Source organism: Nycticebus coucang, chromosome 5, assembly GCF_027406575.1.
Source record: "Nycticebus coucang isolate mNycCou1 chromosome 5, mNycCou1.pri, whole genome shotgun sequence".
In the NCBI taxonomy this organism is placed as follows: Eukaryota; Metazoa; Chordata; class Mammalia; order Primates; family Lorisidae; genus Nycticebus; species Nycticebus coucang.
In genome coordinates this window covers 43,076,826-43,095,335 of record NC_069784.1, presented here as the reverse complement: position 1 = coordinate 43,095,335, position 18,510 = coordinate 43,076,826, and the positions used below count along the sequence as shown (strand labels likewise).

Below are 18,510 nucleotides of genomic sequence, written 5' to 3'. Positions count from 1 at the left end.
CAAACGTTACATAAACTCTTCTAAAAATAGAAGAGGAGTAAATATTTTCCAACTCATTCTGTGAGGCCAGTATCTCTTGGTTCCAAAACAAAGAAAAAGATATTTTAAGACAAGAAAATTTCATACCAATGTATACCAAAACGTTAATAAAATATTAGCAAATCAAATCCAGAAATACAATAAGAAAATAACAAAAAAATACATCATGCTTAACTGAGTTGTTCCAGGAATGATGCAATATTAGGTTAACATTTAAAAATCAACTTTATTGGGTGGTGGCTGTGGCTCAGTGGGTAAGGAGCTGGCCCCGTATACCCAGGGTGGCAGGTTCAAACCTGGCCCCGGCCAAACTGCAACCAAAAATAGCTGGGCGTTGTGGCGGGCACCTGTAGTCCCAACTACTCAGGAGGCTGAGGCAAGAGAATTGCTTAAGCCCAGAAGTTGGGGGTTGCTATGAGCTGTGACACCACGGCACTCTACTGAGGGTGACAAAATGAAATTCCATCTTAAAGAAAAAAGAAAAAAAAAAACAAAATCAACTTTATTAATTTATCATATTACTCAACTAAAAAAAGAAAACCATGTGATCATCTCAATAAATATAGAAAGGCATTTCACAAAACTCAACATCTGTTTATGATAAAATTTCTCAGTAAACTAGGAATAGAAGGGAACTTTATCAATCTAATAAAGAATATCTATAAAAAATTAACATTTAACATAATATTTAATTAACATAATATTTAATGGTAAAAACTGAATGTTTTCCTCAAAATCAGGAACAGGAGCAACATTGTTCTCACCACTTCTATTTAATTTTGCACTACAGGTCCCAAATAATGAAATAAGGCAAGAAAATAAATAAAAAATTTCCAAATTAAAACAGAAGAGTAAAATTAACATTATCCAAATACAACATGATCATCTATGTAAAAAATCCAAAGGAATCTTTTAATAAGCAACTAGAACGAAGAAAGGTATTTAGAAAGGTCACAAGATAAAAAGGTCAATATTCAAATATCAACTTTACATCATGCTTATATACTAGCAACAACCAATTAGAAATAGAAATTTAAGACACAGTACCATTTATCGTATCATCTAACATAAGAAACACTTAGGGGTAAGTTGTACAAAATATTTGCAAGATCTAAACCTGAACACACAAAACTATAAAATGTTGCTTTGAAATGTTTAAGAAAATAGCCAGGTGCAGTGGCTCATGCCTGTAATCCCAGTGGCTGGAGGCTGAGACAGCGGGATGCCCACAGCCCAAGTCTGAGGTTTCAGTGAGCTATGACACCATTGCACTCTGCTCAGGGTATAGGGTGGGACTCTGTCTCAACCAAAAAAAAAAAAAAAGAAAAGAAATTTTAAAGAAAACCTACATAAATGCAAAGATAACCCACATTCACAGATCATAAGACTTAAAATTATTAAGGATCAGTTTTCCCCAAATTAAAATTACAGATTCAATGCAAGTTCAATTAAAATCTCAACAAAATCTTTACAGAAATTTATAAGCTATTTCTAAAACAGATATAAAAAGATAAATAACCTAGAACAGTAAAACAATGGTTTTTTTTGGTAAAACAATTTTTAAACAAAATAATATCTTTTGGGCTTTAAGGCTTATTATAAAACACATAATCAAAAGCTAGTAATCAAGAAGGTATGGTATGGGTATAAGAATAGATATAACAGAATTAAGAGAGCAGAAATGTAGTCTCTGGAGATCAGGAATTCAGAGGCAGACTAGATGTGAGGTCTTATTTCAGGCCCTCTTATGAAGTTGCAGTCAAGATGCTGGCTGAAGCTGGTTGTCTGAATGCTTGACAGAGGCTGGAAGATGTGCTCCCAAAATGACTCACTTACCTCTTTGATGGGTAGATACTGGCTGTTGATAGGAGGCTTCAGTTCCTTACTGCATCAAACTCTCTGTCGAGTGGCTAGAGTATACAGCTGGCTTCCCCAAGTGAGTGATCCAAAAGAGCAAGATGGAAGCCAATGTTTTTATGACCTAGTGTGGTAAATTTTACTCCCTCACTTCTATAAAATTGTATTGGCTACACAGGTCAACCAAGGCAGCCAATCCCATGGGAGAGGAATACACAGAGGCCTGAATACAGAATGTATTCATTAAATGCCACCTTAAATTCTAGCTACCACAGGTGCCAAGGTAATTTAATGGAAAAAGATAAGTCTATTCAACAAACAGTGCTGGAATAGTGGGCTATCCATATAGGAAAAGATGAACTCCAAACCCTTATTGACACTACATGTAGAATTTAACTTTAAATAGATCATAGACCAAAACTTGTAAGAAGAAAACAAGAGAAAATCTGTGCAACCTTCTGTAAGGCAAAAAATTTCTTAGATAGGATGCAAAAATCACAACTATACAAGAAAATAATGAACATCTGTGGGTTAAGGCAGGAGAATTAAAAAGAAATAAAAATAGCCAAGCAGTTATTAAAGAACACAAAAAGGTAAGAGCCTGTTTCCTTAACCGTTGAAGCTGAAAACAGCCATAAAGGACAGAATGTTTGACTGATTTGAAATAGTTCATAAGTCAGATTAGAAAATGCCCATTTGGGCCTGTTAGAATAGATCAGTAGTTTAGATTAGAAAGTAGTTGACACTGGGTCCAGCATGGTGGTTCAACCCTATAATCCCAGCATTTGGGAGGCTGAAGCAGGTGGATTGCCTAAGCTCACAGGTTTGAGACCAGCCTGAGCAAGAGCAAGACTCTGTCTCTAAAAAATAGCCAGGCATTGTGGCAGGTGCCTGTAGTCCCAGCTACTTGGGAGGCTGAGGCAAGAGAATAGCTTGGGCCCAGGAGTTTCAGGTTGCTGTGAGCTGTGACACCATGGCACTCTACCAAGGGCGACATAGTAAGACTCTGTCTCAAAAACGAAAAGAAAGGAAAGAAAAGAAAAGAACTTGGTGTAAGAGTTTATTTTTTGCACAGTTCCTTCACTGTTTTATTCCTAGCAGCAGAATGACAATAAACATCGTGCAGGAACCACCCCATCCCGGTCATGGATTAACCTGATTTGGAGGGACGCGCACAATGACTTGGGCCACCAGAAGCTGCATGGCCCTAGGAGCAGGTAGGGGCCCGGCCAGCGAGAACAGCCCAAAAGGAGCCCGGGCTCCGTCTTCCTTGCCAGGAATTGGAATAGGGAAGCCTCCGCCCAGCAAGGGGACGTGAGGGGACGAGCTCCCCCACCCCCATCCCCACTACACACACCCCAGGAGGCTGGTGACCCAGGGCTCAGACCCTCGAGTCTGACTGATCCAGGTTGGGGCTCAGCCCTCTGCCTTCCGCGACAGAGTTGCTCAATGCAGCCGTGAGCAGGAAGCCTCGCCTCTTCCCCCAGGGCTGGCCCCTTGCTGGGGATCTAACTCGCTGTTTGGAATCGCCCAGGAGCTTCCCGGGCCCCCGCCAGGTCCCACTGTCAGCCCCTGAGGCTTATTTTGTGGACGTCGCCCTGAGGCTTATTTTGTGGACGTCGTGAGGCACCGCCACACCCTCTCCATCCCGCTGCTGGTCCCCGCTGGTCCTTGGTCCACGTGCTGAGGCTGATCAGAGGTAGAAAGGACGCTAGCAGCTGCCCACTTTTCTGAGTAAAGCAGGGAGAAGAGTCCCTGGGAGTGATTTTCCAGCCTAGTAAAAGGGAGTGAGTGTGCAGGGGAAAGTCTCAGGCAGAACAGGGCCTGGGAGGGCTGCCCCCCACCCCCACCCCAGAGACAAAATCTCCTTCCTCAAATCTTGCACACACACATCCTCATCTTCCCACCCACAGAAGTGCAGCACCCCCCGCACCCCCACACACTCCTGCAACCTGCCCTTGCCTGGGCCCCATTCCACTTCTCTCTCTCTCACACATCTTTTAATTGATGAATGTCTTCAATTGTAACTGATTGTGTCTGTGTAAACTTTGAAAGATTTTTCTGAAAAGTTTATTGATGTTCACTTGGCTTATTATGAGCTTAATCTTTAACAATCAGCAGCTAAATCCAAATAAATTTTTTTTGAGACAGTCTCACTCTGTCACCCTTGGTAGACTGTTGTAGAATCATAGCTCATAACAACTTCACACTATTGGGCTCAAGTCACCCCCTTGCCTCAGCCTCCCAAGTAGCTGGAACTACAGGCTCCTGTCCCCAGGCCTGGCTAATTTTTCTATTTTTAGTAGGGACACAGGGTCTCCCTCTTGCTCAGGCTGGTCTGAACTCCCGAGCTCAAGCAATCCACTCACCTTGGCCTCCCAGAGTGCTAGGATTACAGGTGAGAGCCACCATGCCCAGCCTTATGTTTGATATGGATACTAATGGCGTTGGTTAAGGTTCTATCAGGGAAGGACAGACACTGAGAGTATTTTATGCTAAGAGATTTATTATAGGAAGATGGCTTCATAGAATTTTTGGAGAAACTGGGGAAATAGTGTTCTGAATGAAGAAGTTGGAGAATCAGAGAAAAGCCACTAATCAAACTTTCAGGACTCACCTATGCTAGCTGCCCGAGCAGGATCCTGGAGAGGAGACGTTTAAGGAAGTCTGTTGCCTCTGTACTGGGATTGGCCTGGGGTTTCTGCTGGTCAGAAGGGCTGGGAGTTGCTAAGTAAAGCTGGATGTGGAGTGAGGGAGATTAGTACAGCCTAGAACCTGCTGTGAGCCTAACTGCAACTTTCCGAAAGTAATTGTTGGCTGGGAGTGGTGGCCAGTGGCTCACGCCTGTATCCTAGCACTCTGGGAGGCTGAGGCAGGTGGATTGCTTGAGTTCAGGAGTTCAAGACCAGCCTGAGCAAGAGTTAGACCCCCCCTCTCTAAAAACAGACAGCGTTGTGATGGGCACCTGTAGTCCCAGCTACTCAGGAGGCAGAGGATCACTTAAGCCCAGGAGTTTGAGGTTGCTTTGAGCTATGACACCATGGGACTCTACCAAGGGCAACAAAGTGAGACTCTGTCTCAACACAAAAACAAACAAACAAATAAAACCAAAGTAATTGCTGTTGCTGCTGCACTTCTCTGCCTTACAAATCACTGACGAATTAATCTTTTGGCCAACTCTAAGCTGACACCATGCAGGAAAAAGGATTCAGGGAAATATAGGTCCAGCTTACCCAAACTGACACAGTATTATTAGCTACTTGATATTGAATGAATTAATTAATGTCCGTGAGTTTAAGTCTCTTCCTATCTCAGAGTTTAGGCATTGTTTTGTGGGAAGACATTTCCTGGGTTTGTAGGTGTCCTGTTGTCTAGGATCTTGCACTAATATGTCCCTCAACTCAGATGATGCTTCCTCCTACTGGCCACTAATGACTCCCTCTGGCTCATGGTAGTCTTTCCCCAGATTGCACCTCCTCTCTCTTCCAGGCAGCCCTCCTGGGCAGTCTACATCTGGCCCATGGAAAACATCACACCTTCATGCTCTACTAAGCTCTGAGAGGCAGTTAGTTCTATGGACTCACCATCCAGGGCAGCAAGCCAGGCAGGGCCACTCGCCTTCAGATTATCTTCAGGCCTGAGTCCCTTGGTCCTTCACACGCCAATCAATTCAAGTCAAACTCTTGGAGTTCTTCTCTAGAATCTTCCTCTTATGTGAGTTAAAGTAAGAAAGAATCACACCTTTGACTGGAGGTGGAAAAAATTAACCATTCTCTCCAGATGGATCTTCATTACGGCCTGCCCTTGAACCTTAACTGTTAGCCTCCTCTTGTACAGTCTGGAGAGGGGTAATGGCCACTCCTATTGCAAGTCTGTAAAATATTCTAGCATCTTGACTTGGAATGTGGGAGTAGTTTAGAATAGTTTTCCTGACCTTTATGGCCTCTGTTCAAATTTCAAAATGGGAAAAGTCCTGTTTAACATTCTGTTACCTACACCAAGAGCCTAGCGTGGTACTTGACACGTGGTAGACATTCACTAACAGAAGTAATGGTGTGTTACCAGTCAGTCAGCCAGCCTGTACGCCAGTGTTTTTCAACCTTTTTTATTTCCATGCACCCTTGAACCTGTAGTTAAACTTCCACCACACACTTAAATTATGTTGATTAAAAAAAAAAGAGTAAAAAAGAATATACTTACTGTGCTTTGAACTTCTTTTGCAAATAATTTAATTATCTTTAAAATTTTTTGCAGCACATCTAAGATCTTTTCATGGTACACCAGTTGAAAATCAATGCTGTGGGTCAATCCAGCCTTTGAAAATGGTTGGAATCTTCTTCCTGTAAACCAGACTGAAGCAAAGTTTATAGCCTCATGTATGGCTTGAAGGGCAATCGCCTAGTCCTGCTTATGCCCAATCTACATATCTTTTTCAAATACAATATTTACAGCCATCTGAGTCTGGTAGCTGCTGTGCCTGTGCACACCCAGAGTCACACTTGGTGACAAATCACAATCCAAGGAAATCAGGAACCAGCTTAGCTGCTCACACTGAGGGAAGAGTGACATGAACCCCTCCCCTGTTCTGGAGACTCATCTCAGCCTTAGCAGGAGGAGAGGGAATGTATAGTCGCCTGCGGGGCTGCGTGCTGACAGTGTGCCGTGGCCTGGCCCCTGTCTCAATCAGTGTGTCTCTGTGCTAAACTGGTATTTTGAATATTGTCCTTGCTTGTGGGCATAGAGATACTTGAGTCTTCCAACACACAGAAACACCAGTGGCACGCATGCATGCACAATTATGTATTTGCACAGGGGTGCGCACACAGTTATTTTCCTTATGCTTAAAAGTTATACAAACTTAGGCGGGGCACAGTGGCTTACACCTGTAATCCCAGCACTCTGGCAGGCCAAGGTGGGCAGTTCGCCTGAGCTCACAAATTTGAGCAAGATCAAAACCCCATCTCTAAAAATAGCCAGGTGTTGTGGTGGATGCCTGTAGTCCCTGCTAGTTGGGAGGCTGATGCAAGAGAATCACTAGAGCCCAAGAGTCCGAGCTTGCTGTGAGCTATAAAGCCATGGCATTCTACCAGAGGCAACAATGTGAGACTCTGTCTCAAAAAAAAAAAAAAAAAATAGTTACACAAACTTGGAAAATAGGCACCCAACCGATCCGAAGTGTGCCAACATATTAAGGAAGCAGCCATCTGCTCCAAGTCTTTCTCTTGGCCTCTGTCTTAGTTTTTATGTCTATTTCTTTGGTTGTTAGATATCACAAGCAGCACCAGAAGGGATTAAAGAAGACAGAGATACAGCCTCAGAAAAATACGTATCCCCAAATGCAAGAATACAATGCAAAGTCATTCTTTCCCACATTGCAAGGGTGTATTGAGAAAGAATCACTTAAAACACCAGACAGCAGTTGGCAAAATTTTTCTTTTCTTTTCTTTCTTTTTTTATAGTTAAGAGGTTTTATTCTAATAGCTATAATTACAGTGCTTGTTTGTCAAAATGAAAACTGAAAACAAGTATACAAAACAGTTGATTACTAATTGTGTATTGAAAGCAGTAAGAGGTTCCACGACACCAAATAGACCAGTTCTGAGGTTTTCTCCAGGATAAATTTAACAGCTTCAGCTTCTTCAGTGTTTATCAAAATACAAGAGAAAAGAGTAGAGGTCATCTTTTTCAATGGCAAATCGGACCCTTGCAGGCTGAGGGAGAGAAAGCTCCTTCACACATGGGGGTTGCTCCTGGGGCCAGGACCCAGATGCCCAGCTTGCCCACACTCCTGCTGGTGAGGCTCCAGACACCCCACCGTGTCTAAGCAGGCGTGAGCACGGGGAATGCTGACCAAATGAACGGGTGGGGCCCTGTGTCCCCTGAGCAGGCAGGAGGACAGCTAGGGGCTCTCAGCCAGGCCCCCAGGAGCTGAGGGAGCTTGGGGACAAGCAAGGCTATGGAATGCAGGGTGCCCCAGCGACAAGCAAGTCAGAGGGTCTCTACGGTGACCATGCAGAATCGATGAAGGTCTGCAAGCCACTGCCTCATGTCCCCAAGAGGAACGGCCAAGCCAATGGCTGGCATCCAGGCTGTCGCTGCAAACCTACACTAAGCAGGCGGGGTCTCCCTTCCGTGTGTTCAAGTGTTCCTGTCTTGGATTTTAGCTATTTAAAAAATGCACTGAGTATGGGTTAAAAACCAACCATCAGCATAGATTTCAACACAACCCCCCAGGTAGGAGGGCCTGGCTCCCACAGTGGCTCCTGATGGCCAGGTACCTGGCAAAATTTTTCTATGAAAGGTCAAATAAATATTTTGGGCTTTGTGTGCCATATCGTCTCTTCACAATGATTCAACTTTGCTGTTGTAACACAAAAGTAGCCATAGTAATAATAAACAAACAAACATGGTCATATTCCAATAGAATTTTATTTACAAAAAAAGCAGCAGGCCAGATTTGGCCCATGGACTTTAGTTTACAGATCCCTGCAATGAAGTCCAAAGTACCCAGAAGCCATCAAGGCTGGTTTCACAGATCTTTCAAAGATGGACAGTGGCCCTGTTATATCTCGTCTGGAAAGGATAAGAATCAATTGTTTGGATGTGACGTCAGTTTCATTCTGATTGTTTTGTGCTGTGCTTTGCTGTTGGAAGCTCTCCGTGTATTTCTCTCTAAATGCTTTCCATTCTTTCTGTCCCCTTGCACTCACAGCGTTGGGTGATTTTAGAATAAGACTCCTCTACATTCATCCTTGCCAAAATCCTGCCTTCTTTTCAGGTTTCTTATTTGTACTAGGGTTAGATGTGATATGCAACAGCAGAAAGAACGCTTGTCTGGGTGATCATGGGACACCCACCAGCTTGCTATGTGTCTTTGGGAAAATCACCTAACATCTCTGAGGCTGAGGCTCCTTTTCCTCATCTGTCAAATGAGGGAGTTGGCTAACTGGTCTCTAAAATCCCTTCTAGCAGTAAGTTTGTGATTTTAGGAAAGTTGCAGCCTCAATCCAGGCAACTGTCTGTGGCCATTAATTAGGAGGTCACTCCTAATTAATGCTAATGAAATTGCCAGGAGGCCAAGAGAAATCGGGCACATGGTCTTCTATAGTTGTTAACCTTCGGAAGGCCTTTACAGCTACAGACAGTGAAGTACCAGCTAACTTCTGAGAATCTGAGATCCTATCTCACTAAGGAGAAAAGAGCAAGAAAAATCACTTCAGAAACTCTTTGTTCCAGGAAAATTAATTTATATTTCTAGCTGCTATTGTGATAACCACAGAAGGCACACAAATATTGTTTGGAATACCAGTTGGAAACAAGACCCTAGGGTGCTACCATGGGAAGATGGGGGGTTTTCCTCTATCAGATTCCCCTTTATAGTTTATTCTGGCCATATGAAAGGTACTCCTCAAAGCTCACCAAATAAATAGATGAATAGGTCAGATGGAAATGGAGGCTTTAAGGAGTTAAAAAAAAAAAAATCAGTGACTTCCAGCATGTGTCAAAGGAAAGAAATCTTCTCTGTAAGCAGGGATGAGGGAGGTCAGGGAAGGTTGGAGGACCCAGATTTTGGCTGAGGCAAGGGCTGGAAGTGGCTGACAGCTCAGAGAAGAGTTTGTACATCATCCGCTCTCTCAAGCTCACTCCCCAGTTCACTGCCCAGTGGCTGTGGATGCAGCAGGGGGCTGGAGCCCCCTCCCTCCATCCTGGACACAGGCTCCAGGGCAGAGAGGCAGCGAAGAAGCCTGTATCTTGGCCTCCAGAATAGGCGCTTATTGTCTGACTCTGCTAAAGCTATCTCATTTGTAGCCTAAATAATTCACTCACCCATCTCTCAAGGAGCATTAGGAGAAAAACAAAACCTGACCCAGCCTTCAGGCTCAGGTTCCCAGGGCACAAGGCAGGAGGCTGGGAGGCAGTCCCAAGCTGCAGAGCTGGCCTGCCTTCAAAGGTTCACTGGGCTTGGCAACCTGGTGAAAAAGACCTAGAGTCTGTTTTTTTCCAGCCCTCTAACTAAGAACGGTTGTTACGTTCTTTAAAGATTTTCAAACAAAACAAACAAACATCAACAACAAAAACAAAGAATATGTAACAGAGACTGTATGTGGTATCAAAATCTAAAGCATTTTCTATCTAGCCCTTTCCAAAAAAAGTTTGTCAAGCCTTTTATCTGTCCCCTAGCCTCAAGGAGGTTATGACAACCTTTGACTCCCTCCTTGGCTACCCCCCATGACCTCCACTGTCTACAGAGACTCAAAGTTCTGATATTTAGTAAATGAGAAGCTGGTAACACTGTTTACTCAATTACCAAAATCAAAACAAAAACAAGAAAATAAACTGGACTGGAATGAGGAAGAGGAAATTTCAAACAGTCTTGGGAAGGGAGAGAGGGACTGAGACAACCCCAGACTGTCATCTGATTCTTGGTTCTACTCAAACAGTCTTGGTTCTACTACATGGGGAGGGAGGGTGGAACTGAGACAGCCCCAGACTGTCATCTGATTCTCCTTCTCTGAGGGTCAGAATCCAGCCAGGTCGGTCTCTGCTGATACCCCTCTCGCTAAGGCCCTGGTGATCCCAATCCCAGCTGTCACGAAGGCTGCTATTTCCTTACTGATGAGATATCTAAGCAGCCCATGCCTCCATGTTTCTGAAGCCTGTGTGTCATCCCCAAGTCACACAGGTGTCATCCTGACTGTGCTGACCTTCAATCACTCAGAGCAAACAGAGACCATAGCCTGCCACCCCCCTGACTATCAGGAGCCTTTGAAGGGAGAGGACTCTGAGCAGCCCCCAGACTCCTTCTTGGAGCCAGAGCTCCTGAGAGTTACAGCCTAAAGACCTCAAAAGAGGGTGTCAGAGTGGAGAATGGAGATGCCAGCTCAGAATGTCCCAGATGCAACTGGGCTGAGCAACCTCTGGACTGTCAGAGGACCTGTGTGGGATTTGGGGAGTTGAGGGCAGAATGGGGACCAAATGGCCTCACAACCTGGCATGTGAATATTCTAGATGATTTCAGACAAAAGAAAAATGACCATGGTGGCTCCATGCCTGTAGCACAGTGGTTACAGTGCCAGCCACATACACTGAGGGATCCGGGTTTGAACCCAGCCCAGGTCAGCTAAATAATAATGACAACTGCAACACAAAATAGCCAGGCACTGGGGAGGGTGCCGATAGTCCCAGCCACCTGAGAGGCTGAGGCAAGAGAATCGCTTATGCCCAAGAGTTTAAGGTTGCTGTGAGCTGTGACGCCACGGCACTCTACCAAGGGTGACATAGTGAGACTCAGAAGAAAGAAAAAAAGAAGGAAAGAAGTAAGGAAGGAAAGAGAGGAAAGAAGGAAGGAAGGAGGGAAGGGAGGGAGGGAGGGAGGGAGGGAAGGAGGGAAGGAAGGAAGGAAGGAAGGAAGGAAGGAAGGAAGGAAGGAAGGAAGGAAGGAAGGAAGGACGGACGATGGTAAAATTTCCTGCTCTACCATCTCCCAAGAAAAATGTTGCTGCTGTCCAGCCAGTACTTTGCAGGTTCCGTAACTTAAGACAAAATCAACCTGGAAGGCCCAGGCTGGAATCCCAACACACAGTAGTGGAAAGTCACACAGTAGTGGAAAGTCACCAGCTTAGAGGAGCCCAGGCTATGAGATCTTGGGTGAGTCACACCCCACTTCTCTAAGACTCAGTTTTTTCATCTGCTAAAAACAAGCAAACAAAAACATGAGGTTCTTGGATGGGGGAGATTTTAAGGTCCATCCATTCCATACCCAATGACTAGCCTGAACCAGCCCAGGCCTCTGCAGAAGCTCAGGCAGAAAAATGGCCTCATTTTAGCGTTCCTTCCCTAGGTCAATGCAATCCCGATACTACAGCTCTGGAATACAGAGAGAGTGTTTTCCTTCAACATGTTAGCAGCTTGCTGGGGATTCAGGACTGATGTGAAAGACAGAGGTGGTGGGTGGTGAATATGACCACTTGTCTTTGTGCCCTGTGGCTCAGTAGCAGTCTGATACACTTTAATCAAAATTATCTCAGTTGTCTGTCATCAACTCCCCAACTTGACTGGACATTCCTTAAGGGCCGGAGTTTTGTCTTGACCTTTTTCTGTGTCCCCAGAAGAGCTCAGCTCAATCCTAGGTATGTCGCCAAAGACCCATCCATATTTGCCAAGCTGCTTCATTGAAAAGCTCCTGGAAAGACTGTTGGTGCCCTGGCATGGGACATGTGTCCAGGTAGGTGAATCCCCAAATTTGCTGGCTAACAACATGACACCAGTCTTCAGTCCATGGCTTAATCAAGCCTGTCCTGTCCAGGCTGTGACCCCCAAAAGCTATCGTGTCACCTAGAGAGCAAGTGATGAGGGAGAGTTAGAGAAGGGAATGCCTGTTCCCATCCCAGCATGCAGAGACTTCCCAGAATATGTAAATCCCTTAGAGGTCATTGCTGCTGACCTGTTCCCCCAAAGCAGCCCAGAGTAGAAAAGCATGGCCTGGTGATCCATGCACACACAAACCAGACAGTCCTCCCCACTGGCTGTTTCAGAGTAGCTATCAAATTGCAAATACAGTCATCAGCATCACAGGCTGCAGACCCAAACCCATATTATGACGACAAATGTCACAAGTTCTGTGGTGGGTTGCACTCTCTTCTAGTCTTAAATATACTCAGAATGGCTGTCTCCCTTCCCTGCCTACAGACAGAAAGCTCTACCTTATATCCAGTCAAACTTCTTGTAATTCCTTTTGTTCTGTGCTCTATGAAAATGGTTGCTCTCTTTACAACTCTGAAGGTTACTTTTCCTCTTTATATTTTAGTTTGTTTGCTGTGTATGGTGGCAGGATGGGAAAGCAGAAGGCAGAGCTATGGCCTGCCCCACCGTGTCATCCTTCCATACAAATGCTGATGACAGAATGCTGCAGCTGATTAACCATGACACACATGGAACTGCTAACAAGTTTGATAAATTTTTAATTAACTCTTGTTCTGTGGTGTAAGCAGCAAACCATGAAAATAATAATGCCCTTGGGTACAGTCACAGCAGACAGAGCAACCGGACATACAGGACCTGGTATGAACTGTAGGGAGTAAACAGTAGGAATAGGATGGGGTGGAGGGACAGTCAGTGGCAGAGGTGGGTGGGTGGAGTGGTTATTGTACCCAGAATTCAGATGGAAGTAGAGACTCCTTCTTGAATTATCTAGATAAGTTCCTCAATTCTCCATTTTGTTTTAACAGACCTGAAATTTTCTGGAGGCAAACTCACTCCAGGCAAAGACGAGGAAACATATGGAACATCAAGAATTTACCCAGGACACGCTGGCTTTCTAATGCAGAGCCCCTAACTCCTATTCCCAGTCAGGACAAACTCAGGAGGATTGTGTGGGGTGTATTCTCATGGTTCATGATCTAACCTTGGGGTACGGACATCCCAGAAACCACCTCTTCCCGCCAGGCTCCTGTGTTCTTTTTCAACCCCAGGTGAAGGGATAAGAGAGGGGTGGGTTGGTGTCCACCCAGGATACCTTGGTGGTTTTGACTTTGTGTCCACTGCTGCAGCTCCATCCTGATAGGTCTGGGAGCACCTTACACTCCTCCCCTGGCAGACAGGGCTCCATCTGGCACCACCACCTCTGCAGGACAATGGAGGCTGTGGGACAGGAGGCAGAAATGCGGCTCTAAACACTCAAGAGGGGGTCTTCCAATGAGGTGCATGTTTCTACACACCCTTGGCTTTGAGCCCCACATTTTCTTCATCTTTCCCCCACTCCAGGCTGCCCAGAGAAGTAGTATTCAGCTTAAGGCCTGAGAACTTAACTCTATCAACTTCAATCCCATTGATCCCTGCATCTCTCCAAAGAGATCAAGGGGTGAAGGTGGGTGAAGCTGTCTCTAAGGCAACCATGTCACTAGCATAAAGGTGCCATCTTCAACATACCCCTTTGCTGCGTGTGAGCAAGTGTGCGCGCCATTTGAAAGGGTCCGCAGGCCAGGAGTGCACAGTGGTCACCTACAGGGACGCCGAGTGGGCATGAGCACACCAGTGTGGGGGGAATGGGAAGGCAGGTGGGCGTGAAGGAACACACATGTCCCTGGGAGGAGAGAGTGCAACCATGGCTGATGATGAGACGAAGACGTGTGGGAAAGGGTAGTGGTGACGAAGCCTGTGTCTGCAGGAGAGTAAGGTGAGAGTAGTCTGACCGTGCAGAGAACCGCAGATACGCCAGGCATCGTGTGCACGTGGCTTAGAACATCAGCTGTCCTCATTTATGACGTGTGGATGGCCACACTTCTCCCTGCAGAGGGGCCCTGTCATTCAAGACTGTGATCCCGAATGCCCTGAGATGGGTATGAAGTTTATCCCCAGCAGGTGGTGCGGCCTGAACAGACTTCCTTACTGCCTTTCTCAGGGCCTCCCTGCCCAGGTCCTGGCTTCTCACTCACCATCTACGCAGGAGGGCTTTGCCCGCGTGGTGCCAGCCACTTGGCCAGAAAAACAGGAGCATTTGACAGTCTGGGAGCGCTCCTCGATGCGGTTCCGGTTGCAGCAGCGGTGAGCGGCAATTACCTCGCAGGTGCCCTGCTGCAGGAGCACTGAGGGACGAAAGCACGGGATCAGGCACAGAGAGGGCCCCCAGTCCTGCTTGTCCTCAGGCCTCTCCTCCCTGCTTAGGGCAAGAGATTTCCAGCGGAGGGAGGAATGAGGGAGCAGGTGAAGCCTCCAGCTCTTCCATAGCTCCTGTCCTGCCTTCCTCCCCTGTGAGGCCACTTGTCACACTTTGGCGAGCCTGGCCTTTGTGTGGGAGAAAGATGGAGTCCCACACCAGCCCCCGCCTCTCCAGCTTCCTCTGGGTGAGGGCAAGGGCCCCAGGGCTTACAATGCGTGGGGAGGATCATCCGCTTACATAGGCTTTAGTCATCCCAGAAGGAAAACCACAGAATTAGGCCAGGAGACTAGACCCAATCCTCCACTGAGGGCTTCTCCCTCTGCAGAACACCTTCCAGTCTGGAAGGGAAGGTGAGCAATGGACCTGCCCAGGCCTTCTCTGGGCTGGGACAGCACAGGGGGGCAGAGTTTCCTGGGTGAAGAACAGAACAGGAGCCAGAATCCCTACCTAGGAGGAGATCTATCTGCTGTTAGACAGGGTAGAGGGGCATCCAGCTCCCCAGGTGTGCTGGGAAACCCCCTCCCTGGGCCCCATCACCTTCCCCAAACCTGTAGCAGTTGGAGGCTGTGAGGCAGCTGTGGCCAAGCGGGTCCACAGCCAGGCCAGGCACAGTGCCAGCAGCCAGACTGTGCTCCAGTTCGGTGGGGCCCTCTCCCTCATCCTGTGGAGAAAAGCACACACGCTGTTCAGCTGCAGACAGGAGCTCCCCCTCTCAGGGCCCAGCTTAAGCACCTTCTCTGTGCCATGAGTTCTAGGAAGGACGGGTGCGGGTAGGACACACACCTTGTTCTCAGGCAGCTTTCAGCCTGGCTCAGGGTCACTGTAGGTGGTGATAAGAGCAACAGGAGGAAGAGGGAACAGGGAACAGGGAGAGCCTGGGAGGAGACAGAACTTAAGAGGGGACTTGAAGGACAAACTATGGCCCCATGGACAGCTATGACATGAGAGAGACAATAATGTCAACTCCCAATTTTTCTGCACTTTTTTGGGTGGGGGATAGAGTCATACTCTGTTGATGGCATCATCATAGCTCACAGCAACCTTAAACTCTTAGGCTCAGGTGATCCTCCTGCCTCAGCCTCCCAAGTAGCTGGGACTACAGACACCTGCCACAGTGCCTGGCTAGTTTTTCTATTTTTAGTAGAGATGGGAGTCTCACTCTTGCTCAGGCTGGTCTTGAACTCCTGAGCTCAAGCAATCCACCTGCCTTGGCCCTCCAGAGTTGTAAGATAACAGGCATGAGCCACTGTGCTCAGCCTTTTGAGCCCTTTTTGACACAGGCACTTGGCATGTGTGCTCTTGAATCCTTCATGACTGTCCTACAAAGTGGGATTATTAGTGTTTACTTCACAGATGAGCAAATCAAAGTTCTAAAACCCTGGACACAGTCTAAACAACTATCAGTAAAATAGTGGCTAACTACACTGGATAGTCCATAAAAACACAATCCCATCCAGATACCTATAAAAAAAATGGGGAAATGCTTTATGTAGTGATGTATGCATGCATTGATGTTCAATAATTATCCACTGTGAAGGAAAAAAGCCAAGTATAGAATGGGTCGTATAAAATGTGTAAAAGGGAGAGATTATCTATGCTGCTCAGATCTCTATAAACTATCCCTGGAAAGTGAATTTATAAAACTAATAGTATTGTTTGCCACCAAGAAGAGAAACTGGTTGTCTGGGAGATGGAGGGAGTAGGGAGACTTATTTTTCTCCTGATTTCTTTTTCACTTTTTGAGTTTCCAACCATAGGAATGTAATTGCAATTCAATTTAAACAAAATTTAAATTTAAAAAGGAAGAAATAAAACTGTGGCTAATAGAAGTCAAGGGATTTGACCAAGGCCAGGCAGCAGGTGGATGGAGGAGTCCAGAGCACAGAAGCCTGCCCTACATTCCCTGTATCGCCCCTGCTCTTCTCCTTTCCTTTTCCTCTTCCATGCTTAATAATTTGGGCCTCCCAAGTTTATCCCAGAGGGTAGGCTAGAAGTGGAAGGAATCCAAGAGAAGAAAGCACAGATTAGCTGGGAGCAGCCCCAGAAGGCAGCAGGGCTGCAGGCTCAGGGTAGGCCTGAACTACTACCTCTGTGCTCAGCTAGCCCCTTGGGGGCACTCCCAGGCTCCCACAAGTGCCAGCACAGTTCTGAAAATACCAGAGGCCAAACCAATGCCAGGGCCCAGCTGCTTTCTCAAACAGAATGCATGTTTCTGTCCAGGCCCCTCCACCCCATTTTCAGTTGTCTCCTCACTCACCTTTTTTGGGATCTTTCAGTTTCTGTCTGCTCATCTGCTGGCTTCAGACTCACTCCACCTGGATAAGTGAGAAAGATTCTTGGGGACTTGTAAGAAACAGGGAGTCCATGGCCCTGTAGAAGGTGAAGGAGGACCTGGGCGAGGGTAAGGGGCTGGACTGGGCATGGAAGTTGTTCCCAGGTACCTGGAGGGGGGAATTTGGAGGGGCCCTTGCAGACTCTGGGAACATGTTGGGTGGTGACCCTGAGGAAAGGCACCTGAGTGGTGATGGCGGGAAGGTGACTAAGAATTAGTGCTATCCTATCTCTGCTCCTAGGCAGGAGTCAGGGAAGGAGCAAATCTGACAGAGGGCCCTGGGAAAGATCCTGGGGCCCTGAATCCTCTATGCCTCCAGCTCCTACTCCCATGGCCCTTCTCCCTGGATTTGCATGGAGGTGGCTCAGCTCCGCCACCCTCACCTGCATTCCCACTCCAGGTCTCTGTGCCTCAGAGGCCACAGCCCCAAACTGCTTCCGTTGCTCTGTGATGACCTCTCCTCCCTCACCCTCCAAAGAGGGCAGAAGTGAAACACAAGATAGTGAGGCCCAGGAAGGACAGACAACCCCAAGTCCTAGCTCCCAGGAGTGAGAGACACAGAGGGGATTGTGAGGGAAGATGGAGGAAGTGGTGTCAGTACCCCCAGGTGTGCTCCACGGGACTGCGCTCCCCACTGCTCTGAATGTAGGTCCTCTCCCTGCCCCACAGGAACCCTGACTTTGACCATTATAAATGCAGCTGTGTCTTCCCTCAGGTGATCCTATTCCTAAGCAGCCACACCCTCCAACACAACTCACCCTTCTCTCCTATGAACCCCAAGAAGTTGACAGGGGAACTCATTCCAAGGATTGCTGGCATTCTGTTCTCTCCCTCAGAAAGAACTGAAGGAAGCTTCCAGGATTTGTTCTTCAGCTTCATGCTCCTGCCTCAGTTTCCTAGCCAGTGTTCCCCATACCCCAATCCAGGCTATGGTGAGGCTGAGTTAGCAGCTTGCCTACCACCAGCTAGGGTTTGAGGATGCGAACAAGGACCTCTGCACCTTCTCCCGCGGCCCCTCCCAGCGCCCACTCGCCTGAATTGTGAGCCCACACCTGGGACCTACCTGCTGCCTCCACGGCGATGCCCACTGGTGGTTCAACTTGCTGGCCCGAAGTCCTCTTTGCCTCTGGGCCTGGGATCAAGACTCCAAAAGGCAGACTCCAGGAGGGAGTGGCCAGGTTGGGTGCTGTCTAGCCCCGAGCCTTGTCCCCCTCACCAAGTTGCCACGTCCCCGGGACGGCGGGGCTCAGGCCAAGCAAGCTGGCATCACCGGCGAGGCGGGCCCGGCTTCCGGCACCGGGACGTCCAGGCCCGGCCCGCCAGCTCTGCAGAGCTCAGCCGGGGTTTCTCCGAGGCTCCTGCCGGCAGGCCGGGAAGCGCGCAGCCGCCGCGGCCGCCTCCTCCCCGGGGCCGCCCCCACTCCTCCAGCCCGGTGAGGGCGCCGCCACCTCCTTCGGGACAGCGCGGGGCTCTTAGAGCCCGGCGGGCGGGCGGGCACAGCCGGGACGCAGCGGCCCCTGGCGGCCGAGAGCAAGAGGAGGGAAGAGAGGACATGGTCCCCGCAGGTTCCGTTTGCCTGGACATCTCAACTGGGCCAGGCCCTGGCAACTCCAAGAAGGTCCCT

General features: G+C 47.5%; 1 protein-coding gene across 4 annotated transcripts; it reads right to left on the bottom strand.

The window, feature by feature from the left end:
* Positions 1–11,501: 11,501 nt before the first annotated feature.
* TAFA3 (TAFA chemokine like family member 3) lies at positions 11,502–18,280 on the bottom strand. Of its 4 annotated transcripts, none has more exons than XM_053591874.1 (6): positions 17,950–18,280; positions 16,812–16,869; positions 15,103–15,215; positions 14,331–14,480; positions 13,412–13,536; positions 11,502–12,231 (listed from the first exon to the last, which is right to left on the bottom strand). In XM_053591874.1, exons 3-6 carry the CDS (start codon positions 15,212–15,214, stop codon positions 12,220–12,222), a joined length of 399 nt encoding a protein of 132 aa, XP_053447849.1. In that variant the 5' UTR covers position 15,215; positions 16,812–16,869; positions 17,950–18,280; the 3' UTR covers positions 11,502–12,219. The 4 variants fall into 4 exon arrangements, with proteins under 4 accessions (XP_053447849.1, XP_053447846.1, XP_053447850.1 ...); XM_053591871.1 differs by lacking the exon at positions 11,502–12,231 and adding an exon at positions 12,700–12,964; XM_053591875.1 differs by lacking the exon at positions 11,502–12,231 and adding an exon at positions 12,850–13,151.
* Between the last annotated feature and the right edge of the window lie 230 nt (positions 18,281–18,510).